Source organism: Dryobates pubescens, chromosome 31 (genome assembly GCF_014839835.1).
Source record: "Dryobates pubescens isolate bDryPub1 chromosome 31, bDryPub1.pri, whole genome shotgun sequence".
NCBI classification, from domain to species: Eukaryota; Metazoa; Chordata; class Aves; order Piciformes; family Picidae; genus Dryobates; species Dryobates pubescens.
In genome coordinates this window covers 5,803,807-5,824,919 of record NC_071642.1, presented here as the reverse complement: position 1 = coordinate 5,824,919, position 21,113 = coordinate 5,803,807, and the positions used below count along the sequence as shown (strand labels likewise).

Sequence of the window (21,113 nt, the reverse complement as noted above, 5' to 3'; positions counted from 1 at the left end):
GCCGGGGGCCGCCGGCCTCACGTGACCAGCTCGGCCGGGGATTTATCACTTTTTTAGTTCATTAAGAGGCCTTGGGCAGGCGGGGAGGCGGCAGGGGTGACCCAAAAGGGTGCTGAGCGGGAGGCAGGTGGCAGAGTGGTGAGGGCGGGGGGTGGGGGGGGACAGGACGATTAGCCAAGGAGACCTGGTGGAGGGTCCTGACCCGAATCCCAGCCAGTGCTGGGAGCCTTAGCAGAGCCCCACTGGGAGCACTGGGATCTGGACTGACCATTAGGGCCCCAGTGCAGAGCAGGAATGGAGGAGTTGGGGTGGGGACAGGGTGTGTTTAAGACCTCGGTGTCACTGTCCCAGTGGCTGGAGATCAGTGTCGAGCCCCAGCCTTGGGGAAACTGGGGACGTGGGATGGGAATGAGGCTGTGCTGGGTGGCATGGCAGCTGCCACCCCATCAGGGACCCGGCTCGGATGGGGAATGTGGGGATGGCAGGGCGAGTGGGGATGGCAGGGCCAGCAGGGCAACAGAACATGAGGAAGCTCGCAGGTATCCAGCCCTTTGGTGCCTGTCACACACTACCTGGGATGCTCCAGCAGTCACCAGCCTCTTGACTGGTCCCTGGAAGGGTGAGTGCTCGAGGGGAAACTGAGCACCTCAAGCACCCAGGACCCTCCTTGCTTCTTGTGTGGTGACAGCAGGGAGTGCCGTGGCAAAACTCCCTCCGCACCTGTGCTGGATCCAGCTGCCTCCTTCCATCGCCACCGCCCCAGCCGTGGGCAGCGGGGCCGGGCCCGTCCCCAAAGGCCTTTCCGGAGCAGATGGCCCCGGCGTGGGGAGCCCGGAGGCGGCTCAGAGCGTGCTTCCTTTCATGCGGGCGCAGCGTGACTCCCGGCGGCTCCCGCTCCGGCTGGAGGTGCCGCTGGGGCCAGCGCCGGCCGCACATTTTACAAGGGTTCAGCGAGCTTAGTCCTCGGGGACAGGCGACTCAGGCAGATTAAACCTCACTAAAATAGGCAGGTATTAGTGATCTCAGCAGCCCCCAGCCTTCCGGCCCGCTGCATTTAAGCCAGTGCCAGCGCCAGTGCCAGCGCCAGTGCCAGTGAGGGTGCCGAACGCCCAGGAGCAGGGAGGAAGTTCCCAGAGGGGCAAGAAGCACCCCAGCTGCAGCCCAAGGAACCTTACTGCCTGCTCAAGGATGTTGTGGGTGGGTTAAATGCTGCCAGACTCACCCCCACCCCCTGCCGGTGTTACCCCCAGGGGATGGCACGGGCGGGGCACTGAGTCCCGCTGGCACTGGGGTGCAGTCCCTGCGCTGCTGCAGAGGAAGGGACAGATCCAGCCACTGAGTGTAAGGGTCTGGGTCCTGGCTTTGGGGCACGTGGGGCAGCTCTGGTGCAGTGCTGTCATCGTGTGTCTCCCTGCTCAGGACAGAGCTCCTGCAGGCAAAAGGTACAGCGGGAGTGCCAGAGTGGTGCCAGCAAACACTATGTTTATTGAGGCAAACACTTTGTGAGGCCCCAGGGTGGGTTCCTGGGGGTGACGGAGCATCAGAGACTACTGCCTGCCCATCTCAGGACTCACACCAGGGGTACTGTGGGGGAGGGACTCAGACAGCAAGACCAGAGTGGACTCAGGCGTCCTGCATCTCCGCACTGACTCAGTGCACTCCGCAAAGGTAACAGGGAATGGTTTTGGGGAGGAAACCCAGACCCAGCACATGGATCGGATCCCTCAGGCAGCGCCTCCCGAGACACCCTCATCTCATCACTCCTGGGCATGCAGGAACTGAGCCCCAGCGCTGCTGCTGTCACCCCCGGCAGGGCCCCGCGCAGCGATGCTACATCAGGGAGCACTTCTCCTTCACCCCCTCCACACCGCCCAGCGCACGGTCCCGCAGCGCCGGCAGCTCCACCTCCCGCAGCTTCGTCAGGAAGGTGAAGACCCCGGCGTCTCCATCCTCCTCCTCCTCACCCTGCACCATGGCAGCCAGCTCCTGCGGCAGCTCCGCCGTGCCCCCAGCCACATGCAGCTGGGCATCGTCCCGCTCGTCCTGCACACGGGTGGGAGACAGCGTCAGGGTCGTGGGCAGACTCAGGCACCCACCAGCTATGAGGCGGTTGGACGGTGGACAGGAGGTCCCCCAGGGCTAGTGAGGTGCTGAGGGAGGGGCTGGGGGGTGGGGTGCTGGGGGGACGTGGCGCTGTCCGTCTGGGACCGTGGGGTGGAGGCTGGCAGCAGATGGTGCAGGTGCAGACAGCAGCAGTTTGCTGCCCTCTTCAGGAGCCATCTCCCACCCCAGGGACGTCCAGCAGCCACCGAGCCTGGGGCTGTCCCAGAGGATGGAGGGGGAGGCGAAAGACCCCCGAGGTCTCGTCACGGGTGGGCTGCTCCTTACCTGGGCCAGGTGATACTTGTCCCGCAGGTGCATCCGCACGGCAGCCCGGCCCGCCTTCCTCTGGGCAAAGGCCTTGTCCCGCTCGATCCTGCAGCAGCAGGCACCACACTGACTGCACCTGGGCTTCACCAAGCCCCCAGCAACAGCCCTCTGGCATTGCCCTGGTCCTCCAGCAGCACAATGGCTGTGCCAGCTCTGGGCTGGGGCAGGAGGAGAAGGGGATGCAAAGATCCACAGGAGGGTTGCAAGGGGGGTCAGAAGGTGAGGGCCATACTCTGCCTTTCCAGCCCCAGCACCCATTAGAGCTCTTCAGTGAAGGTGCCCATTGGAGGGACTTGCTCTTTTTGGGCCTCTCAGCTCACAGCTCTTGGGCTGCTGGGTCCCCACAGTATCCAGTACCCAGGGAAATGAGACCCTAATGCTGTGTCCCATGCTGTCATCCCTTGACTCTGTGGGTGTTACCCACTGCTCCAGGGTGCTGACAGCCTGGGGTGTCCCTTATCACCGACAGCGCACCAAGCCACTGACCCAGCCCCATGCCAGCACCCACAGGGACCTGCCACACTGTGGGGAGAGGCACCAAAGAGCACCCACTGTGCCCTTGTCCCTTGCCCTAGCCGCCTCCCTGTCCCTGGACCACCTGGGAAAACCCCATAGAGTGTGGTCCCAGTCCCAGTGCATGGACCATTGCAGTGGCTCTCATGCCCCACCAGCCTTACTTCTCCTCCAGCAGCTGCCGCTGGTACTCCTCAAACTCCTCGCGGGCCATGCCGTTGGGCAGCGTGCCCGCCCTGCCATCCTTGGGGGGGCCCTTGGGTGGCTCCTCCTCGCCCCTCTGGAAGCTCTTCAGGGCAGTCATGAAGAAGGAGGCCATGGGTGGGTGGCTGTGGCAGGCTGTGCCCCACGGTGCCCAGCAACACTGGGTCCCTTCCTGGGGCCAGTGCCTGCAAGGTCAGTGGGACCGAGTGCTCCAGGGGCACTGCGGATCAGGGGTGGATTAAAGCATTAGGAGGGGAAGCCACAGCCACTTCCCATGCTGCTTGCTGCACCCAGGGGTGCTTGGTAGGGATAGCAGTGTGGGGAGACAGGGGGCTGTTCCCCAGTCAGGTCACTGGGGAGGAGGAAGGAGTCACTGAACCCCAGTGCACCCCAGACTGAACTAAAAGACTCCTCCTCCCTCTCCCCCCATCGCACAGGGCCTGGTGGAGGGCAACCACAGGGTCAGATCCTGCTGGGGTGGGGAGTACTGCATTATGGGCACCCAGAGCCACCCACACCAGCACAGCAGGTTTGGAGGTGCAAGAGTCAGTGAAGAGGAGACTCAGGAGGATTAGCCCAAAACACCCAGCTGGGGAGGCTGAGGAGGCAGGGGCAGGGTGCACAATGTGCATGTGTAGCCCTGTGCCCCCATTAATCCCAGCTTCACTGTGGAGATTGCTTAGGAGCTGCAGGGCTGGGGGCTTCCCACTGCATGTCTCTAAGAGTTGAGTGCAGGCAATTCCCACACAGCCACTGATTAATGGAATAATCCCTGGGGAAAGGGGTTGGGCTGAGTGTGGGGGGCTCTGAGGGCTGGAACTCCTGGGCCCCCCTAAGCCTTTCACTGGGCTTTGCAAGGGAGGGATAGGCCTAATTTGAGCCCAGAGGCTTAAAGATGCTGTTGAACTAATTTCTTTGGTTTAATCAAAAAGCCCAAATCCCTGTGGTTTAGCTCCCTGTGCCCAGTGTCCCTGTGTGGGGCTGGAGTGTGTCTGCCATGTGGGTCTAGGGCTTCATCCTCCAGTGAGCTGAGATGTTGCCTCCTGGCAGCTATCAGCAGAAGGGGCAGCTTGAAGGGATGCCACATGTGGCACCCATTGCCCAGGGCTGAGCATGGGGTATGTGGGGCATGGTCCCTGGCGGGTCAGGGGAGATCCATGGGAAGCTTCTCTGGCCTGTGTGGTGGGAAGGACGTGTGCCAGGACGGAGGGAAGCTCTTGGCTTCTCTTCAGGCATCCCAGGGGCAGAGAGCCTTCTCCCCAGCTGCTGCCCTATGTCCACCAGGAGAGAGTGGCACTGTGAGCCACCCTACTACTTGGCCACCCCTCTCTGTGCTGCTCCCAACTCCAGCAGGTCCAGGGCTTGTGGTCACAGGTCCTGGGAGCAGGATGGGGATTAAACATCCCTCAGGTGCTTCAGCTCCTTCTGCAGCTTCTCTGTGAGTTTCTTGAAGGACGGACGCTTGCCTGGCTCCGTGTCCCAGCAACTCCTCATCAGGGCATAGATGGTGGGAGGGCAGCCCTCGGGGGGCTCCATGCGGTACCCCTGCTCCAGCAGCTCTGTCACCTCCTTCAGGCTCTGGTAGGATGGAGAAGTCAGCTGGGACCATTCCTTCTCCACTCCGCCAGGGTCTTGTCCTGGCAAGGGCCCAAGAGGATCTCCCTGTCCCATCAGTGCCAGCAGGTTGTGACCTGCAGGATCCCCTGGCACAGCACTCACCAGCTTGGGGTACGGTGCTCGGCCGAAGGAGAAGGTTTCCCACAGCAAGATCCCATAGCTCCACACGTCTGACTTGGAGGAGAATTTCTGCAGCAGTAGGAGGGGAGAGGCTGAAGCTGGCTGGGGTCTGTTCTCAGCTCTCATCCCTCCCCAAGGGCAAGAGAGTGCCTGTCCCTCATCAGCCCCAGCTCCATGGGCTGCAAACCCCCTCCCTTCCCATCACCTCTGTGGCCTTGGGTCCACCTGGACACATCTCACCAGAGCTGCCCCAGGGTGAGGGCAGGACAGAGGGGCTAGATGTGCCGGAAGGCACCGCAGGGCAGGGGCAAGCTGGCAGGAAGGGGGCAAGCAGGGGGAACCCAAGGGGATGAGCTGCTGTGAGAGGACCTCCTGGGCCCCGCTCCCTCCCCACCATTGCTCACGTTATGTTTCAGGGCCTCTGGGGCCGTCCACTTGACTGGCAGCAAAGTGCCATCTGCGCCCTTGGGGTTGACTCTGGCCAGGCCAAAGTCGCTCACTTTGGCCACGTTCTCCTCAGAGATGAGGATGTTGCGGGCAGCCAGGTCCCTGTGCACCAGCTTCTTGGACTCCAGGTAGTCCATACCCTGAGCCACGTCCCTGCCATGACCGAGCAGAGCAGAAGGCAGTGTCACCGTGTGTCCCTGGGGCTGCCCAGGGGGATGCAGAGCAGCCTTGCCCAGCCTGTGGGGAGGGAGAGGAACTCACAGAGCAAAGAGCAGGAGCTGCCGGGCTGGGACAAGAGCTCGGCCCCGTGTGCGCAGGAAGTTCACCAGGTTGCCCTGACGGAGGAGGAGAAACATGTAGGGACCAAGAGGCTGGGGCTGCAAGGGGACTTTGTCTCTGTGGGGACTTCAGCACCTGGCATCTGCCCAGCTCAGCCCCTAAATGGAGCTTTTGTCCCCAGATGTGGGCAGTGCTGGGCACTGCTGGCCAGGGCCTGGCTGGGTGCCCTCACCTTGCCCATGAACTCCATGACGATGTAGAGGCCGTTGTGCAGGATCACGCCCAGCAAGCACACCAGGTTTTTGTGCCTAACCTTCCTGAAATGGAGGGGATGCAGGCCAGGGGGGTGCCTGCTTGTGCCTTGCTCGTGGGGCAGGGTTGGGCCATGTTTGGCCACAGGCACTCACGTCATGGCAGCTGTCTCGGCAAGGAAGGCCTGGGCGGTCACATCACACTTGATGTTCTTCACAGCCACCTTCTGCCCCATGTAACTGCCCTGCAGGACGTCTGGAGCAGACACAGAAGGGTCAGGATCAGCCCAGGTCACAGCTTCCCACATCCCTGGCTGAGCCCCCATGCCATAGGAGGGGATGTTAGGGAAAGCCACTGGGGAAGGTGTCAGACAGGGAAGCTCCAACCTCATCTTCTCACCCACCTCCAAACTCGCCTTGCCCGATGCGATCTCCCAGTGTGAGGTCCTGCAGGTTCAGCAACCAGCCAGCTGGGCACAGGCACAAGGACAGGTTAACAGGGGCCACCAACTGGGCCATGCTGCCTTGTCCCCAAAACAGAGACCATGACCCTCTCCTGCCATCTCCTACCTTTGGCCAACTCCTCCTTGGCTGACTTTGTTCCAGGTTTTGGTTTGGGCTTCACCAGCTTGGTGCAGAGGGCTCCTTGCTCCTTCATGTAGTGCTGCCAGGGGATGAGCAGATGGAGGTGATGCAGTGATGCCCAAGAAATGCCCATGGGATGCTCCACAGGACCCCACCACCATCACCACCCTCAAGGAACCCAGAGCAAAACGCCACATCTGCCCCAGTCCTGCCATTCACAGCCCACATCTCAGCCCTGCTCCCCTCTGGCCACAGCCAGGGAGACACTGCTAGGGACCATGGGCTGTATGGAGTGCTGCTGGTGAGGTGCTGCTTGTGAGCCTGGTTAAACCCCCTGGTGCATGCTGCAGCAGCCAAAGGTAGTTGGACAGTGTTGGGTTTACAGAGCAGGGCAGGGCAGCTGAAAGGGGAAAGATCCCATCCCAAACCAGAAGCTGTACCTAAATGAGGGAAAAATAGGAGAGTGTAAGCCGCTGGAGAGGAGCCAGGCAGCAGCTATGAGACAGGGCAAGGATGGGCCCTGGGGAAGAGCTTTCTGGAAGGGACCTAAGGTGGCAGCCTGGGAGCCTCACTGGGTCAGCAGGTGAGAAGGAGGCTTGGAGAGGAAGGAAATACAGCAAAAAAGCTCAAAGCCTTGGTGGGGCTCAGTCCTCATGTGGGGTTCAGGGGTAGCAGAGGCTGCCAAGGTCTTATTTTTCCAAAATGCCCCAAGCCCTGCTGAGGTGTGAAGCACTCTACAGGGGCAAACATGGCCCTGGGCAGGGAACTCAGGCTGCTGCTGGCATGGGTGGTTGGCATTTCTGGGGCATCCCAGGTGCGTTCATTGCCCCCCAAACTGAGTGGGAACCACAAGCTTTTGGCAGGGATGGAGAATTACACCAAGTGATGGAACCCAGTGAGAACCACAGAAGAGAGGGGTGAGGAGCAGCACGAGGTTCTCACCCTCGGGCTGGCGCTGGTGGGGCTCACCGCCCGGGGTGGGGGCTCACCTCGATCATGTCGATGAGGTTGGAGAAGTAGTGCTGGCTGTCGATGCTGAGGGTGCTGTCCTGGTGCAGCACGCGGTAGTGGATCACGGCGCCGCCGCGGCTGACGCACAGCACATAGTCCCCGGGGTGCCGGACGGACTCACGCACCAGGAACAGACCATCCTCGGGGGGCTGTAGCTCCTGCACCGCCTCCACCCCCGAGATCTTCCCGTGGAACCAGCTGGGGAGAGGGGCGTTGGCAAGAAGGGCCATGCCAGCAGGCTGCCCCCAGTGCCAGCAGCGGGATGGGGAAAGCGGAGCCCCTGCCGAAGCTGCGCAGAGCTCACCGCATACAAATCCCTCCCGCTCAGATCCATCCCAGCTGGATGCACACGACTGGGAGTCTCTAAAGCCAGGCACTGGCACTGCAGACCCCTCCCTCACCAGGGTATGGCTCTGGGTAGCTCTGTCCCCAGCAGGCCACCCAACCCCTGGCTGGGGGGAACGCGCCAGACCCCATCCTCCCCGAGCTGTACTCACGGCATGAGGCTGAGCTTGGGGTCGATGCGGATGGCTCCTCGCTGCCGCAGCGCGCTGGCCGCCAGCAGCCCCTCCTGCCCCGTCTCGTTGTGCTTGGCACGGTACCAGCCCTTGCCCTGCAGGCGAGAGGGTCTCAGTGCAAGGGAAGGAGAAGGACATCCTGCTGGCAACGGAGGGCTGGCTCTGGCAGCTCATCTGGTGGCACTTGGGTCCCACCCTCTCTGTGCCTTCCTGCGGCAGCAGGTCCCTCGGCTCACCTCCACGGCTTCAATGATGGTGACCACATCACCCTTGTGGAAAGCCAGCTCCTGGGCCTTGGGCTTGGTGTGGTCGTGCTTGGTGACACACTGTGTCCCGGGAGGCCAATGCTTCTGCAGGGGAGGAGGCAGCTCCAGCAGCACAGCAAGAGCTGGCTCCCCTCTGGCTCCCACAGCCATGAGGGCCAGCCCCAAGGACCATCTGAAGACAAGGGCATGAGCCCTCCTCCACCCCACTGTGCTCCTGTGAGGACGTCACTGCCATCAGCAGAGAAAGTGCTGGCACCCCTGTGGCTGTCTGCTCACCCCAGACATGGTTGCCTGTCAGTGCATCAGGGTCTCCCTGTCCTCTTCTGCTGCCACCTGCAGAGAAGCCAAAAGGACCTGTGGAGGGATGGTGTCATGAATCACAGAATGTTAGGGGTTGCCAGAGCAGGGTCACACAGGAACACATCCAGGTGGCTTTGGAAAGTCACAGCCTGCCACCTGTGTCTTGCCCCCCACCCCTCAGACATTTACAGACATTGATGAGATCCCCTCTCAGCCTTCTCCTCTCCAGACTACCAGGGCTCTCAGTCTTTCTTCACAGCAGAGGTGTCCAAGCCCCTTCATCATCCTCATAGCTCTCCATTGGGCTCTCTCCAGCAGATTCTTGTCCCTCTTGAACCGGGGAGTCTCAAAACTGAAACCCAGAACTGAAACCCAAATCGAAACCTCCCAGCTGGCCGTGGGACAGGGAGGCAGGTTGGGTTAGCAGCTTTGAGAGCAAGGTCCAGAGACAGTGCCTCAGTTTGCTTTGAGCCCCTCAGCAGTGTTTTTGAAGTGCAGATCTGCCAGGCTGCTGCCAGAGAGCTGCAGAAGGAAGCCTTGTGAAGATCAGACAGCTCTGCTTTGGCTGAAACTGCTGGAGCAGGGCTCAGAGGACAGAAACCGCCAACTACAAAGCAGGTTCTGGTGCTGGGGTGCCCAAAAGTCAACCTTTGCCTAATTAACTGTGGGTTTAATATTAAAGTTGACACCCCTCAACAGGCTAATGAGGAAGTCCATGCTGAGCAGCTGTGACTGTTCACAGAATCACAGTATGTTAGAGGTTGGAAGGGACCTCCAGAAATCATCCAATCCAACCCCCTGCCAGAGCAGGATCACCCAGGGCAGGTCACACAGGAACACATCCAGATGGGGTTTGAATATCTCCACAGCAGGAGACTCCACAACCTCTCTGGGCAGCCTGCTCCAGGCCTCCAGCACCCTCACACATAAGTTTCTCCTCATGCTGAAGTGGAACCTCCTGGGTTCCAGTTTCTATCCATTGTTCCTTGTCCTGTTACTGTGCACCATCAGAAAGAGATTAGACCCTCCAGTCGTCCCCCACCCCTCAAACATTTACAGACATTGATGAGATCCCCTCTCAGCCTTCTCCTCTCCAGACTACCAGGGCTCTCAGTCTTTCTTCACAGCAGAGATGTCCAAGCCCCTTCATCATCCTCATAGCCTCTGTTGGACTCTCTCCAGCAGGTCTCTGTCTCTCTGGAACTGGGGAGGCCAAAACTGGACACAATCCTCCAGGTATGGCCTCAGAGGGCAGAGCAGAGGGGGAGAAGATCCTCCCCAGCCCTGCTGGCCACACTTTTCTTGCTGCACCCCAGGACACCATTGGCTGTCTTGGCCCTAAGGGCACTTTGCTGTCCCATGCAGAACTTGCTGCCCACCAGCACTCCCAAGTTCTTTCTCTGTGGAGCTGCTTTCCAGCAGGGCAGCCCCCAACCTGTCCTGGTGCCTGCTGTGATTTCTCCCCAGATGCAGGACCCTGCACTTGTCCTTATTGAACTTCATGAGGTTTGCCTGCAGCCAGCTCTCAGTCTGTCCAGGTCACATTGGATGGCAGCACAGCCTGAGGGGTGTCAGCCACCCCCAGTCTGGTATCATCAGAGAACTTGCTGAGGGTGCTCTCAATCCCCTCAGCCAGGTCATTAATAAAGATACTGAACAAAACTGGGCCCAGCACTGATCTCTGGGGAACACCACTGGCCACAGGCCTCCAGGTTGACTCTGTGCCACCCTCTGAGCCAATTCTCAGTCCACCTCCCAGACCAGCTATCTGTGGCACATCTCCTGAGCTGTTCTATGAGGATGTTATGGAAACAGCATCCTCAGCATTCCTCCCAAATCACACTGAATGTCACCTAGAAGGCAGGGAGTGCTTGAGCTGGGCTGTCAACCCACCAGTGGGACAGCTCAGGGTGCTGCCTCTGGCAACTGGTACCAGGGTCATTGAGAGGGATGCAGCACCAGCACCAGCTGCAGCTGAGACTAGGGCAGAAGACAGAGTGGAGGCCAGGCCCTGGGCTGTGCTCCTGTTCCTCCACCCCAGCCAGGGACACCCTTCTGGGTGGGAATTGCAGCTGTGACTCACAGCTGGACTTTGGCTGCATTAATCAGAGGTCATGCTGCAGGCAGTGCCTTTGTCACCAGCAGTCCCCTCCCTGCTGTGGCTGTGAACAATTGAACCCTTGCTGGCTCTGGCTCCTAGGCTGTCACAGCAAGGCCTTGTGAGGCACTGAAAACTGGAGGCAAAAGTTAATCTTGCCAAAGAGTGCAGGGCTCTGGGCAGGTGAACATTGGGGTTTTTCACCTCAGTGTGACAGATGGGGCTGAGCTGGTGTCCTAGGCCCCCTCTGCTGTCCCCACAGCTCCTCTGGCCAGCACAGTGGCTTACAACCTGTCCATCATGTGGGGCAGACACACACCACAGAGAAGGCTGCAAACCTGCCTGCATGGGGACACTCCTGTCCCAAAGCTGGCTGGGAGCAGGATCCAGCTGCCCTGGCCCCTAGCCCTTCTCCCTCTGTGGAGTCCAAAGATGTGCTCTGGCCTGGGGGCACAGCTGGCACAGCTGGGGCCCATGGCTGTGCTTGCAGTGGGTTCATGAATCTTTATCAGGAACTGGGGTTTTTTCACCTCCTGTTTCATCATCTCTGAGTCATCAGGAGAGGCACCAGCCACGGGGCCCTGCTGACGTGGGATGTGGCAGGGCTGGCATGAGGTTGCCTGCCCAGGGCAGAGCTGAGGCAAGGGTGTCACATCCACTGGCTGTGCAAGGTCCCTGGCACCAGCTGGTCATGCTGGGGTGCACCTGACCACTTCCCAGCTCAGAGCTGGGGGCGTTCTGCTGGAGCCCTTCACGCTCTGTCACCTCTGTGGGAGGATCACAGACACTTGGTTTGGGTTGGAAGGGACCTTTACAAGAATCATCCATTTCCAGCCCCTCTGCCATCAGCTGGGACAGCTCCAACTAGAGTCCCAAACAGCCTGACCTTGAACACTTCCAGGGATGAGGCATCCACAGCTTCTCTGGGCAGCCTGTTCCAGTGTCTCAGCCCCTCAGCATAGACTGTTTCATCCTTGTGTTCAGTCTAAACCTCACAGCTTTTATTTCCAAGCCATCCCCCCTTGTCCTGCCCCAACAGGCACTGCTCAAGAGTCTGTCCCCAGCTTTCTGCTCAGATCCTTTAAGCACTGCAAGGCCACCAGAATGTCTCCCTGGAGCCTTCTCTTCTCCAGGCTGAACAACCCCAACTCTCTCAGCCTGGTCCCACAGCAGAGGGCTTCCAGCCCTTGGATCATCTTTGTTGCCTCTTCTGGCCCTTCTCTAACAGGTCCTTGTCTGTGCTGGGCTGAGGACTCCAGAGCTGCCCCAGCACTGTAGGGGGGTCTGAGCTGAGCACAACAGGGGGGCAGAATCCCTTCCCTGCCCATGCTGCTGGGGATCAGCCCAGGACATGGTTGACTTTCTGGGCTGCAAGTGCATATTTGCTGGCTCATGTCCTTTTTGTCAACCACCAGTACCCCAAAGCCCTCTGCAGGGCTGCTCTCAACCCACTCACTGTCCTGCTTTTATTTGTGCTTGGGATTAGCCCAGACCAGGCACAGGACAATGAGGTTCACTGGGCTCACTCCTCCAGCCTGCCAAGGTTCCTCTGGATGGCATCTCTTCACCTGAGTGAATTCACTGCACCACTCGGCTTGGTCTTCTCTGCAGACTTGCTGAGGGGCCACTCAGTCCCACTAGACACACCACTGATGAAGGTATAAAATGGCACTGGTCCCAGGATGGACCCTGAGGGACATCACTTGGACACTAAGCCACTGACTGACACTCTTTGGATATGGCCCTTCAGCCAGGTCTTCATCATCTCTGAGTCTATCCTCAGACCAGATCTCTCCAGCTCAGAGGCAAGGGTGCTGAGGGGAACCACAAGAAAGGCCTTACACAACTCCAGGTGTAGCTCTTCTCTGCTCCACAGCTGCAGTCACTCCATCCTGGAAGGCTGCTGGGTGAGTCAGGCAGTCAGTGAAGCTGTGCTGGCTGTCACCTCCCTGTCTTCCATGAGTTCCAACATCCAGGAGGATCTGCTCCATGGTCTGACAGGGCAGTGAGGTGAGGCTGACTCGTTGGTATTTTCCTCTTACCCTTCTCAGCAATGGGAGGGCTGCTGCCTTTTTCCAGTGGCTGGGAGCTTTGCCTGTCTGCCACAACCCTGCAGCCAGGGTGCAGATGGCTGAACAACATCAGCCAATGTTGTTGATGGGGACAACATCAAGCAATTTCCTCAGGACCCTGGGCTGCATCTTGCTGCTTCCTGTAGACTTAGGTATGTCCAGGTTCCTCAGGTGGTCTTGGACCTGATCTTCTCTTACAATGGGAGGGACTTTGTTCCCTCTGTCTCTATGCTGAGGCACAGGGGCTTGAGAGATGTGGGAAGAGAGATTACCAGGGAGCACAGCGTCAAGAAATCAAGGTGCTGAGCACCTCCTCATTCCCTATGCAGCTGTCACCAGCTCTTCCACCCTGTCCAAGCAGGGGACACCTTTTCCTTATTCTTCCTCTTCTGGCCAGTGCAGAGCCCCATCTTGTTATTCCCTTGCCTGATCCCACTGCAGCAGTGCCTTAGCTTTCCTGATCCCATCTCTACACATCCACGTGGCATCTTAACGCTCTTCCCAGGATACACCTTCCTGGTTATGCTGCCTGTGCCTCCCCTCCCCGTGAGCACAACTGAAGCTCTGGATGCTGGGACTCAGTGAGCAAACTCTTTCTTGCTGCCTTAACAGCACAGAAGGCTGGAGGGGGGACAGCCACCTGCTGGAACACTGACACCAAGCGTGTGTCCTCAGTGGCACTGCCATGCACCCCCATACCATGGCATCATCCCCAGACCCACCACAGTCAAGTCACAGCTTCTGTCAGTTGTGTTCTGATTTCAGCATCAGATCCATGCTGCAGCTGGAAGTTCTCTGCCACTGCAGTGCAAAGGCTTTCTCTCCTTTCCTGAAGGAGGTTTGGATTTCTCTCACATTTCAGCTTGGCCAAAGATCCCAGCTTTGCCCCCCTGCCACACAGCAAAGGTGCTTCATGCCCACCTTGCTCCATCATATCACAGAGCCAGACTGTGAAGCTATCCCTGCAGCTTGGTGATCCTCTTTGCTTCTAAGATCTCAAAACAACCACAGAAACATCAGCTTCCAGAAAGGAGGAATGTCTGGGGAGTGGGAGAGGTGGTTTCATTTGGGCCTTGGTTTTCTTGGTGGTCACTGAACACAAGAGCTTGGGCAGGGCAGTGAGGGGCTGGGACATGGTGCTGGCTGTACCTCACTGCTGGCCTCTTGGGAAGGAAACTTCTGTCCAGAACAGGATGCTGTATCCCAGCTCTGCTGCCTAGAAGAGGTGCAGAGGCTCACTGGGCTCCTTGGAGCAGAGGTGACAGCCTTTGCTCTCTTCCTCTTTTGGAAGGTGAGTCACAGTCACTCCTCTGCATCACTGGTGCTAAACCCCAGACTGTCTCCACGGCGGCCAGGATCTGAGGACTCACCCTGCAGTCCCTTCCCAGATCAACATCAAAGGCACAGCTGCAGCTGTGGCAAGGTTCATGTCAGCAGGCAGCAGGTTTGTCTGTTCCAGAAGCCATGGTTAGCCAGCACTTTCCTGTCCTGCAGCCCAGCTGTGCTGTGCATAGCTTTGGCTGGGGTGAGAGATGCTCAGGCAGCCAGTCTGTGCCTGCTCCCCAAGAGGGGATGTGACTGGGAGCAGCTCAGCTCGCTTCCAGGATGGGTGAGGACCTCATAGGAATAGATTGCTTAAGGACATGGCCCACTCCATATCCCTTACCATGATACAGCCTGGTATGAGGAGGGATGTGCTGGCTGAGCCAGGAATGGTCAGATCCTCCACTCTGAGCACCCAAGGACCTGGCTTCTCTTCTGCTTAGCTGGCACTAGGGCTTGGAGTGCTGGACATGCACCTCAGGTGGGTATCTGCTGCTTGGCAGAGCCTGGAGAGCAGCCAGTGCCTCCACCCAGGCACCGGCAGGCACCAGCAGTGAATCACTTTCCTCCTGAGGACACTCACATGCCTTGCCCTAAAGCAACAACTTGTTCTTGGAGATGTTTGGTCCATAGGGTTCTGATCAGAAGAATGAACATTGTCCTGAGCAGGACATGTGGGCAGAAAGCCTGGGAGGAGACATTTGATCCCTTCTTGGGTTTGGAGGTGTTCTATACTTTCTGTTGGTGGTTGCAGCGAGGATGAGAAGTGCAGAAGCACACTGGGGTTTGGTGGAGCCATCCCAGCCTTGAACTGGAGAGTTCAGCAACTGAGGAACTGCCAGGGCCCAGCAGCACTGCGGCAGTCGAGGGCACCCTCGCACTCGCAGATGGCAGCTCTGCCCCCAGAGCTGGGCATGCTGGGCACACACCCTGGGAACACAGCCTGGGAGCTGCTCGCAGACACTTGGCCACACCAAGGCTCCTCGGGGCAAAGGGCAGGCACAGCTCTGGGGCTAAAAGGCAGCTGACCCCCAGCCATTGTCCCCACTGACCACCCCTCCACCCCCTGGCAGAGCAGAGTGACACTGAGCCCCCTGCCCTCGGCAGCTGCTGCCCCTCACACTCACCTCCCAGCAACGTCCATGCAGGGCCCTGAGGGTGATGATGTCCCAGGGGAGCTCACAGGTGAGGCTGGATTCAGAGTGCTGAACTGGTGGAGGGTGAATTCCCTGTGATCCTGTGATCATCCGGAGCAGCAAAGCTTCGTTTTCAAGGGCATGCTCCAGACAGAGCTGCTGCGTTATTTCCTGATTTCACTTCTGCTGAGGGCTGCAGATGCAGCCCAGAGGTCCTAGTGCCTGCCACCGCCTGCAGTCAAATATTAATCAGAGATGACTCATTATTGACAGCTCCTCAGACAACTTCTACCCTTTGGGAGCAGCAGCACACAGCCCCCCTGGAGAGGGAGAGCAGCAACTCCTGCAGCCTGCAGCACCCGGCAGCACCCTGCATCAATGATCCACCCTGCAAGCAGACAGCCTGGATGTCACACCTTGGGTGCCAGCATCAGAGCAGTGGGCACCCAGCCCCCAGGGAGTCAGGAGAGGATGTGGTGGCAGCAGGGATCTGAAGTCTAAAACCCATCTTAGGAACATTTAGTGAGACGTGGACAGGCTGCAGAGCTGGGCAGAGGGGAACCTCCTGAGGTTCAACAAGAGTAAGTGTAGAGTCCTGCACCTGGGGAGGAACAACCCCTGCAGCAGTACAGGTCAGAGGTGACCTGCTGGGAAGCAGCTGCATGGAGAAGGACCTTGGAGTGATGGTGGACAAGAAGTTATCCATGGGACAGCAATGTGCCCCTGTGACCAAGGCCAGTGGTCTCCTGAGGTGCATTAATAAGAGTGTGGCCAGCAGGTCAAGGGAGGTTCTCCCACTCTATTCTGCCCTGGTGAGAACAGATCTGGAGTCCTGGATTCACTTGTTGGCTTCCTAGTCAAGAGGGACATGGAGATAATGAAGAGTGTCCAACAGAGGCTGTGAGGATGCTGAAGGCCTGGAACATCTGTGTGAGGGGAAAGGCTGAGAGCCCTGGGGCTGCTTAGTCTGGAGAGGAGAAGGCTGAGAGGAGATCTGATCAATGTCTATAAACATCTGTAGGGTCAGAGCCAAGAAGGGGCTAGGCTGGGCCAGGCTCTTTTCAGTGGTGTCCTGTGCCAGGACAAGGGGCAATGGACACAAACTGGAACCCAGGAAGTTCTACCTCAACATGAGGAGAAAATTCTTTGGTGTGAGGGTGCTGGAGGCCTGGAGCAGGCTGCCCAGAGAGGTTGTGGAGTCTCCTTCTCTGAAGACCTTCAAGACCTACCTGGATGTGTTCCTGTGTGACTTACCCTGGGTGACCCTGCTCTGGCAGGGGGGTTGGGCTCAATCTTCAAAGGTCCCATTTTGTGAACTAGCATCTGTGAGACTTAGGGAAGGTTGATCCAAGAGCATGGCTGTGCCTCACTGGAGAGGAGAACCCCAAAGCATCACAGGCTGGGCAGCTGCAGAGACCTTTAAATGAGCAGCACTGTCCAAGGGCAGAGCTTTATCTGCATCCTCCAGCACCCCACAACTGGAGGGGAGGGAAGAGTCCCCTCTGCAGCTCCTCATCCCAGCCAGGAAACTGGGGATCTGCTTTGCACTGATGTTTAGCATTTCCAATATTCTGAGCCAAGTGGGGAAAAGAACAAAATGTGGTTCCAGGCAAACATCAGGCTTCATTCAGGGGCTTGGGCTGAGGTTTTCTGAGTGTGCTTTTTTGTTGTGTTTTTAACAAAAAGGTGTTTAAGCCTTCAACCCTGCTGGGAATTCCTGGGCAAAGGCAGTGTGGAAGAAAATTATCCCAAACCAGGCAGGAGTTTCAGCTTCTGGTTGTATTTGTCCATCATCAGGTGGGGAGACACTGGAACAGGTTTCCTAGGGAGGTGGTTAAGGATGCATCCCCGGAGACATTTAAGGTTAGACTTGATGTGGCCCTGGGCAGCCTGCTCTAGTTGGAGCTGTCCCTGCTGACTGCAGGGAGATTGGACAAGGTGACCTTTGAGGGTCCCTTCCAAGCCCAGCTGTGATTCTGTGATCAGTTGAACATTTCAGTATCAGGTATCCTAACCTGGCTTCCACCTCCTTCAGCACTCCTGGCAGTGTCTGATGAATTTCTAATGAGGGAAGCTTTTTGGAGGGACTGCACCTTTTCATCCTCTTTTGATCTGACTAAGGTAAAAGACTAGAGATTGCACACAGTATTTCAACACTTCCCAATCCTTCTGATTTACCAGAAGCAGCTGAGGTATAACAGAACTGTGTGGCAGAAAGAAGATCAGAGTCCAGGCTTTGGTGTGAGGTTACAGCAACACGAAATGCACAGAAGGGTGGCAGATTATTTCAACAGAACCTGCTTCCTGCTCCCCCCACCCCCCAAATAAAAATGGTTACAGAAGCCACAGCTTCAGTTGCCAATAAACAATGGTAAGTCCTGGTTTGCAGGGAGCTCTGCCAAACTGTTGTTCAAAATACTCCCAAAACCTGGAAGGGATCTCGGAGATCACCTCCTTCAACCTCCCCACCATGGGCAGGGACACCACTCAGCTAAACTCAGCTGCTCAAGGCCTGAACGAATGCAAAGAGCGGTTTGAAACCTTTGTTTAAATGAAGAAGACATGCTGATCTGCTGCCTAACCCCACAGAACACCACACACCCCAGCAAAACTGTTCAGCTCTGGTCTTCTCCACTGCTGCAGCCACACAGCAGCCTGGCTGACACACATTTGCATCACAGAACATTAGGGGTTGGAGGGGACCTCCAGAGATCATCCAGTCCAAGCACCCTGCCAGGGCAGCATCACCCAGAGCAGGTCACACAGGAACACATCCAGGTGGGGTTGGAAAGTCTCCAGAGAAGGAGACTCCACCACCTCTCTGGGCAGCCTGCTCCAGAGCTGTGGCACCCTCACAGGGAAAAAGTTTTCCCTTCTGTTCCTGTGGCAGCTCCTCTGCTCCAGCTTGCCCCCAGTGCCCCTTGTGCTGTCCTTGGACATCCCTGAGCAGAGCCTGGCTCCAGCCCTGCAGATCTTTATCCCCAGCAATGAGAGCAGCCCTCAGGCTCCTCTGCTCCAAGCTCCAAGCCTCAGCTCCCTCAGCCTGGCCTCACAGGGATCTCCCTGTTCCACAGCCTGCAGCAGCTCTGTGGCTCTGGGATGGACTCTTTCAAGCAGTTCCCTAAGGTCCTTCTTGCTTGGTCAGTTCTGCCAAACCTACCAAAAAGGCACTGAGTAAGCAGCTGCCTCTGCACTGCTTTGCACCTGTGTCTCCTCCCAAGCAGCAACCTCAGGAGTGCAGGAGCCACTGCTCCAAAAGGCAGTGAGGGGTAAAGCCCAAAGCCATCTAACAGCATCAGGCCAAGAGCTACCTGCAGTTTGAGGGCAGAAAGCTAAAGTAATAAAGAAAATGTATGAAGAATACACTCAGGGCCTGAAAGTGAGGGCTCTGTGTTTGTCTGCCTGTTTGTCTATCTGTTTATCTATCTGTCTGCCTGTTTTTCTGTTAGACTGTCTGCCTGTTTGTCTGCCTGTCTGTTTGCCTGTTTATCTGTCTGTTAGTTTGTCTGCTTGCCTGTTTGTCTTTTTGTCTGTCCGTTAGTTTGCATCTTTGTCTTCTGGCTGCCAGCCTGGTTGGCTGTGGGAAGAATTTCTGCTAGAGCAAGGGAGTGGAAGGGGAAAGAGACACCACGGGCGGAAAGGCACTGTTGCCACAAGCAGCTTCGCTCTTAGCCAAGGGTGCAACTTCCGCAGAGGTTACTGAGCAATTTTAAACAGTTTCAAGGAAAAGTTACTAAAAATGCCAAACATCAATCAGGACTCATTGTACTGAAAAATAGCAACCTCACGAGCAGCATTTTAAACAAGCAATACCAGTGCTACAAGCGTCTCCATTTTGTTTTGTTACTTCTCTCTCTGCCCCTCCCCTCCCCTCCCCTCCCCTCCCCTCCCCTCCCCTCTCCTCGGTGAAGGCACATTATGCCCAGATATTAAATCTTGTCCCAGCATGTGGACAAGTTCCCCCTCTTTCATGAGGGAAACAAAGGCCAAGGCATTAGCCAGGCCAGCACGGATCACTGCACGCACCCAGTGCATGGGATGCTCATGCTAATGGGATGTTCCGGCCTCGAGGAACCTATAAGTATTACCCCAGCTGGTAAACAAGTTGCCCCCTCTTTCACTTTGCTTTGCTCTCCTTGCTCGAGAGGACAAAGCTCATGCCATAGCCTCTGCCATTGAGCTCACTGCTATTAAGTCTTCTCTCTCATATATGCAAGCAAACTAGTAGCCCCTGCACGACGAGAAGCAGCCCACATCCAGGCAGGCCCGTTGAGCCTTAGCCCTGAGAGTCTTCCCAGAGAAGGAACCTTGGCTGAGCCTGAGAAGCTCCAGCATTGCCAGTCACAACGTCCGGGAGAGCCCACCGTGCCTCCAGAGGACTGGACCCCCGAGGGTAAGATCTGCCCAGCTGCCGGGGAAAAGGACCTGGCCGAGTCCGGCAGTCCACACGTCTGCGTTAGCCTTAAGCAACAGACTGACCCTGTGTGTCAGACCGGAAAGCAGGCTCTCATGCCTGCATAACCCCGCCATCGCGGGAGAGGAGTCGCTACTTCTGCTGCTCCGTGCCCTGTAAACCTCAGGGAAATCCAGAGCACTGCTCCGAAGCCGGGACCGCTCCGAGAGGGTCCCGCTGCTCCTTTAAGCCAAGTAAACGGGAAGCCGCCGCTCCAGGCAGCCGCGCGTCTTCCCCGGGGCCATTCACATCAGCTCCGAATTCTGTCACAGCGCGGCCAACCCCACTGGGTCCAGCCCCGCCGGCTGCCGTGCCAGATCGGATGCTCCGAGCCCGCCTATCGGGAACCGCCGCCCCGCCCTGCCGTGCGAACCGGCCCTGTGAGGGTCCACCCTGTCCCGGGACCAGCCCTACCGGCCCTTGCCGGGCCGACCTACCAGGACCGCTCCCTGTCGTCCGGAGGGAACTTGCCGCGTCCTGCAAGGGAACCTGCTTACCAGCTACCCCTAGGTTCCATCTCCTCTCCACTGCCGCGCAGAGGATTGCCACCCAGCGCCGCCGTCCAGACCAGCCTAGGAACCAGCAGTCCAGCGACAGCAGTCTGCCGGAACCCAACCTCGCTACAAACAAAGGACACAAAGGATCGCCCACGTGCTCGCCACCCACCAACATTCAGTTCAAAGCAGCCGCGTCTGGCACTAACCTCTGCCGTGCAGAGCTGGCAGCCGCCCGCGCCCCGTCGAGTCGCCACCTGGTGGCCAAGCGGCGGAACGGCACCCTTCGTTATACACACAGGAAATGATTCTGTAAATATTGCAATTGAGTTCTAATTATAATACTAAACCACTTATGGAGTGCATTTCACGATCGTGCACTAGAACATGTATATACAAAAGTGATTCGTCGGCTATTAATTTTGATCATTGATAAAAATATTTTTATAATTCATATTTCATGTTCATAAATTAATAACCTCTTCATCACACTCTCCTCTCCCCTCCCTTTCCCCTCCCTCTCCCTCTCCCCCCCCCCTTTTCCCCTCCCTCTCGCCCTTCCCCCTCCCCTCTCCCTCTTTTCTCCCTCTCTTCTTCCTCTCCTCTCCTTTTTTATGCATGAACAAAATGTATTTTTGGGGCTTCTTCTTTGGTTTTAGTGGATCTTTTTTGTGTGACTTTTCCTGCTGAACACCAACCCAAGAACTAAGCAAACAGAAGAGAAGAGCCCTGCAGCTGCACCCTGTACAGCTTCAGGGGCAATAAAAAGTGTGACAGAGGACTCAGGGCACACAGAATCCTCTAAGGACACCTGGAGTCTCACGTGAAACATTCACTCACTTTGCTGAATCCCTTGATTGAAAATCAAGCAACACCACCACAGCTTCTGGTGTAACTAATGATAGAAATATCAGAATACATAAAATGCTGCCCACATGTCTCAGCAGTGTCCGTGGCAGTAGGGATCTCGCTGCCAGGAATAGTTACCAAAGTGCT

The 21,113-nt window shown here is 57.5% G+C and overlaps 2 protein-coding genes across 3 annotated transcripts; both read right to left on the bottom strand.

The window, feature by feature from the left end:
• Window positions 1–1,473: 1,473 nt before the first annotated feature.
• On the bottom strand, window positions 1,474–3,688 carry LOC104308581 (complexin-3-like). The gene is made up of 3 exons (XM_009909785.2): window positions 3,108–3,688; window positions 2,389–2,476; window positions 1,474–2,043 (listed from the first exon to the last, which is right to left on the bottom strand). The coding sequence occupies exons 1-3, from the start codon at window positions 3,260–3,262 to the stop codon at window positions 1,831–1,833; spliced, it is 456 nt and encodes a 151-aa protein (XP_009908087.2). The 5' UTR covers window positions 3,263–3,688; the 3' UTR covers window positions 1,474–1,830.
• Window positions 3,689–3,747: 59 nt separating this feature from the next.
• Window positions 3,748–15,338, bottom strand: MATK (megakaryocyte-associated tyrosine kinase). Of its 2 annotated transcripts, XM_054175165.1 has the most exons (13): window positions 15,162–15,338; window positions 8,518–8,574; window positions 8,212–8,325; window positions 7,955–8,070; window positions 7,436–7,655; window positions 6,432–6,525; window positions 6,266–6,331; window positions 6,018–6,117; window positions 5,843–5,927; window positions 5,593–5,666; window positions 5,289–5,484; window positions 4,867–4,953; window positions 3,748–4,725 (listed from the first exon to the last, which is right to left on the bottom strand). In XM_054175165.1, the coding sequence occupies exons 2-13, from the start codon at window positions 8,524–8,526 to the stop codon at window positions 4,543–4,545; spliced, it is 1,344 nt and encodes a 447-aa protein (XP_054031140.1). In that variant the 5' UTR covers window positions 8,527–8,574; window positions 15,162–15,338; the 3' UTR covers window positions 3,748–4,542. The 2 variants fall into 2 exon arrangements, with proteins under 2 accessions (XP_054031140.1, XP_009908086.1); XM_009909784.2 differs by lacking the exons at window positions 8,518–8,574; window positions 15,162–15,338 and having other exon boundaries at window positions 8,212–8,476.
• Window positions 15,339–21,113: the final 5,775 nt, after the last annotated feature.

Coding starts and splice junctions, on each gene's coding strand:
- LOC104308581 (XM_009909785.2), bottom strand. CDS start 3,262: ATGGCCTCCTTCTTCATGACTGCCCTGAAGAGCTTCCAGAGGGGCGAG. Junction 2,477..3,107: donor CGGCAGCTGCTGGAGGAGAA/GTAAGGCTGGTG, acceptor CTGCTGCTGCAG/GATCGAGCGGGACAAGGCCT. Junction 2,044..2,388: donor ACAAGTATCACCTGGCCCAG/GTAAGGAGCAGC, acceptor ACCCGTGTGCAG/GACGAGCGGGACGATGCCCA.
- MATK (XM_009909784.2), bottom strand. CDS start 8,391: ATGGCTGTGGGAGCCAGAGGGGAGCCAGCTCTTGCTGTGCTGCTGGAG. Junction 6,526..7,435: donor ACCTCATCGACATGATCGAG/GTGAGCCCCCAC, acceptor ATCCCCTGGCAG/CACTACATGAAGGAGCAAGG. Junction 4,726..4,866: donor GAGCACCGTACCCCAAGCTG/GTGAGTGCTGTG, acceptor CCATCCTACCAG/AGCCTGAAGGAGGTGACAGA.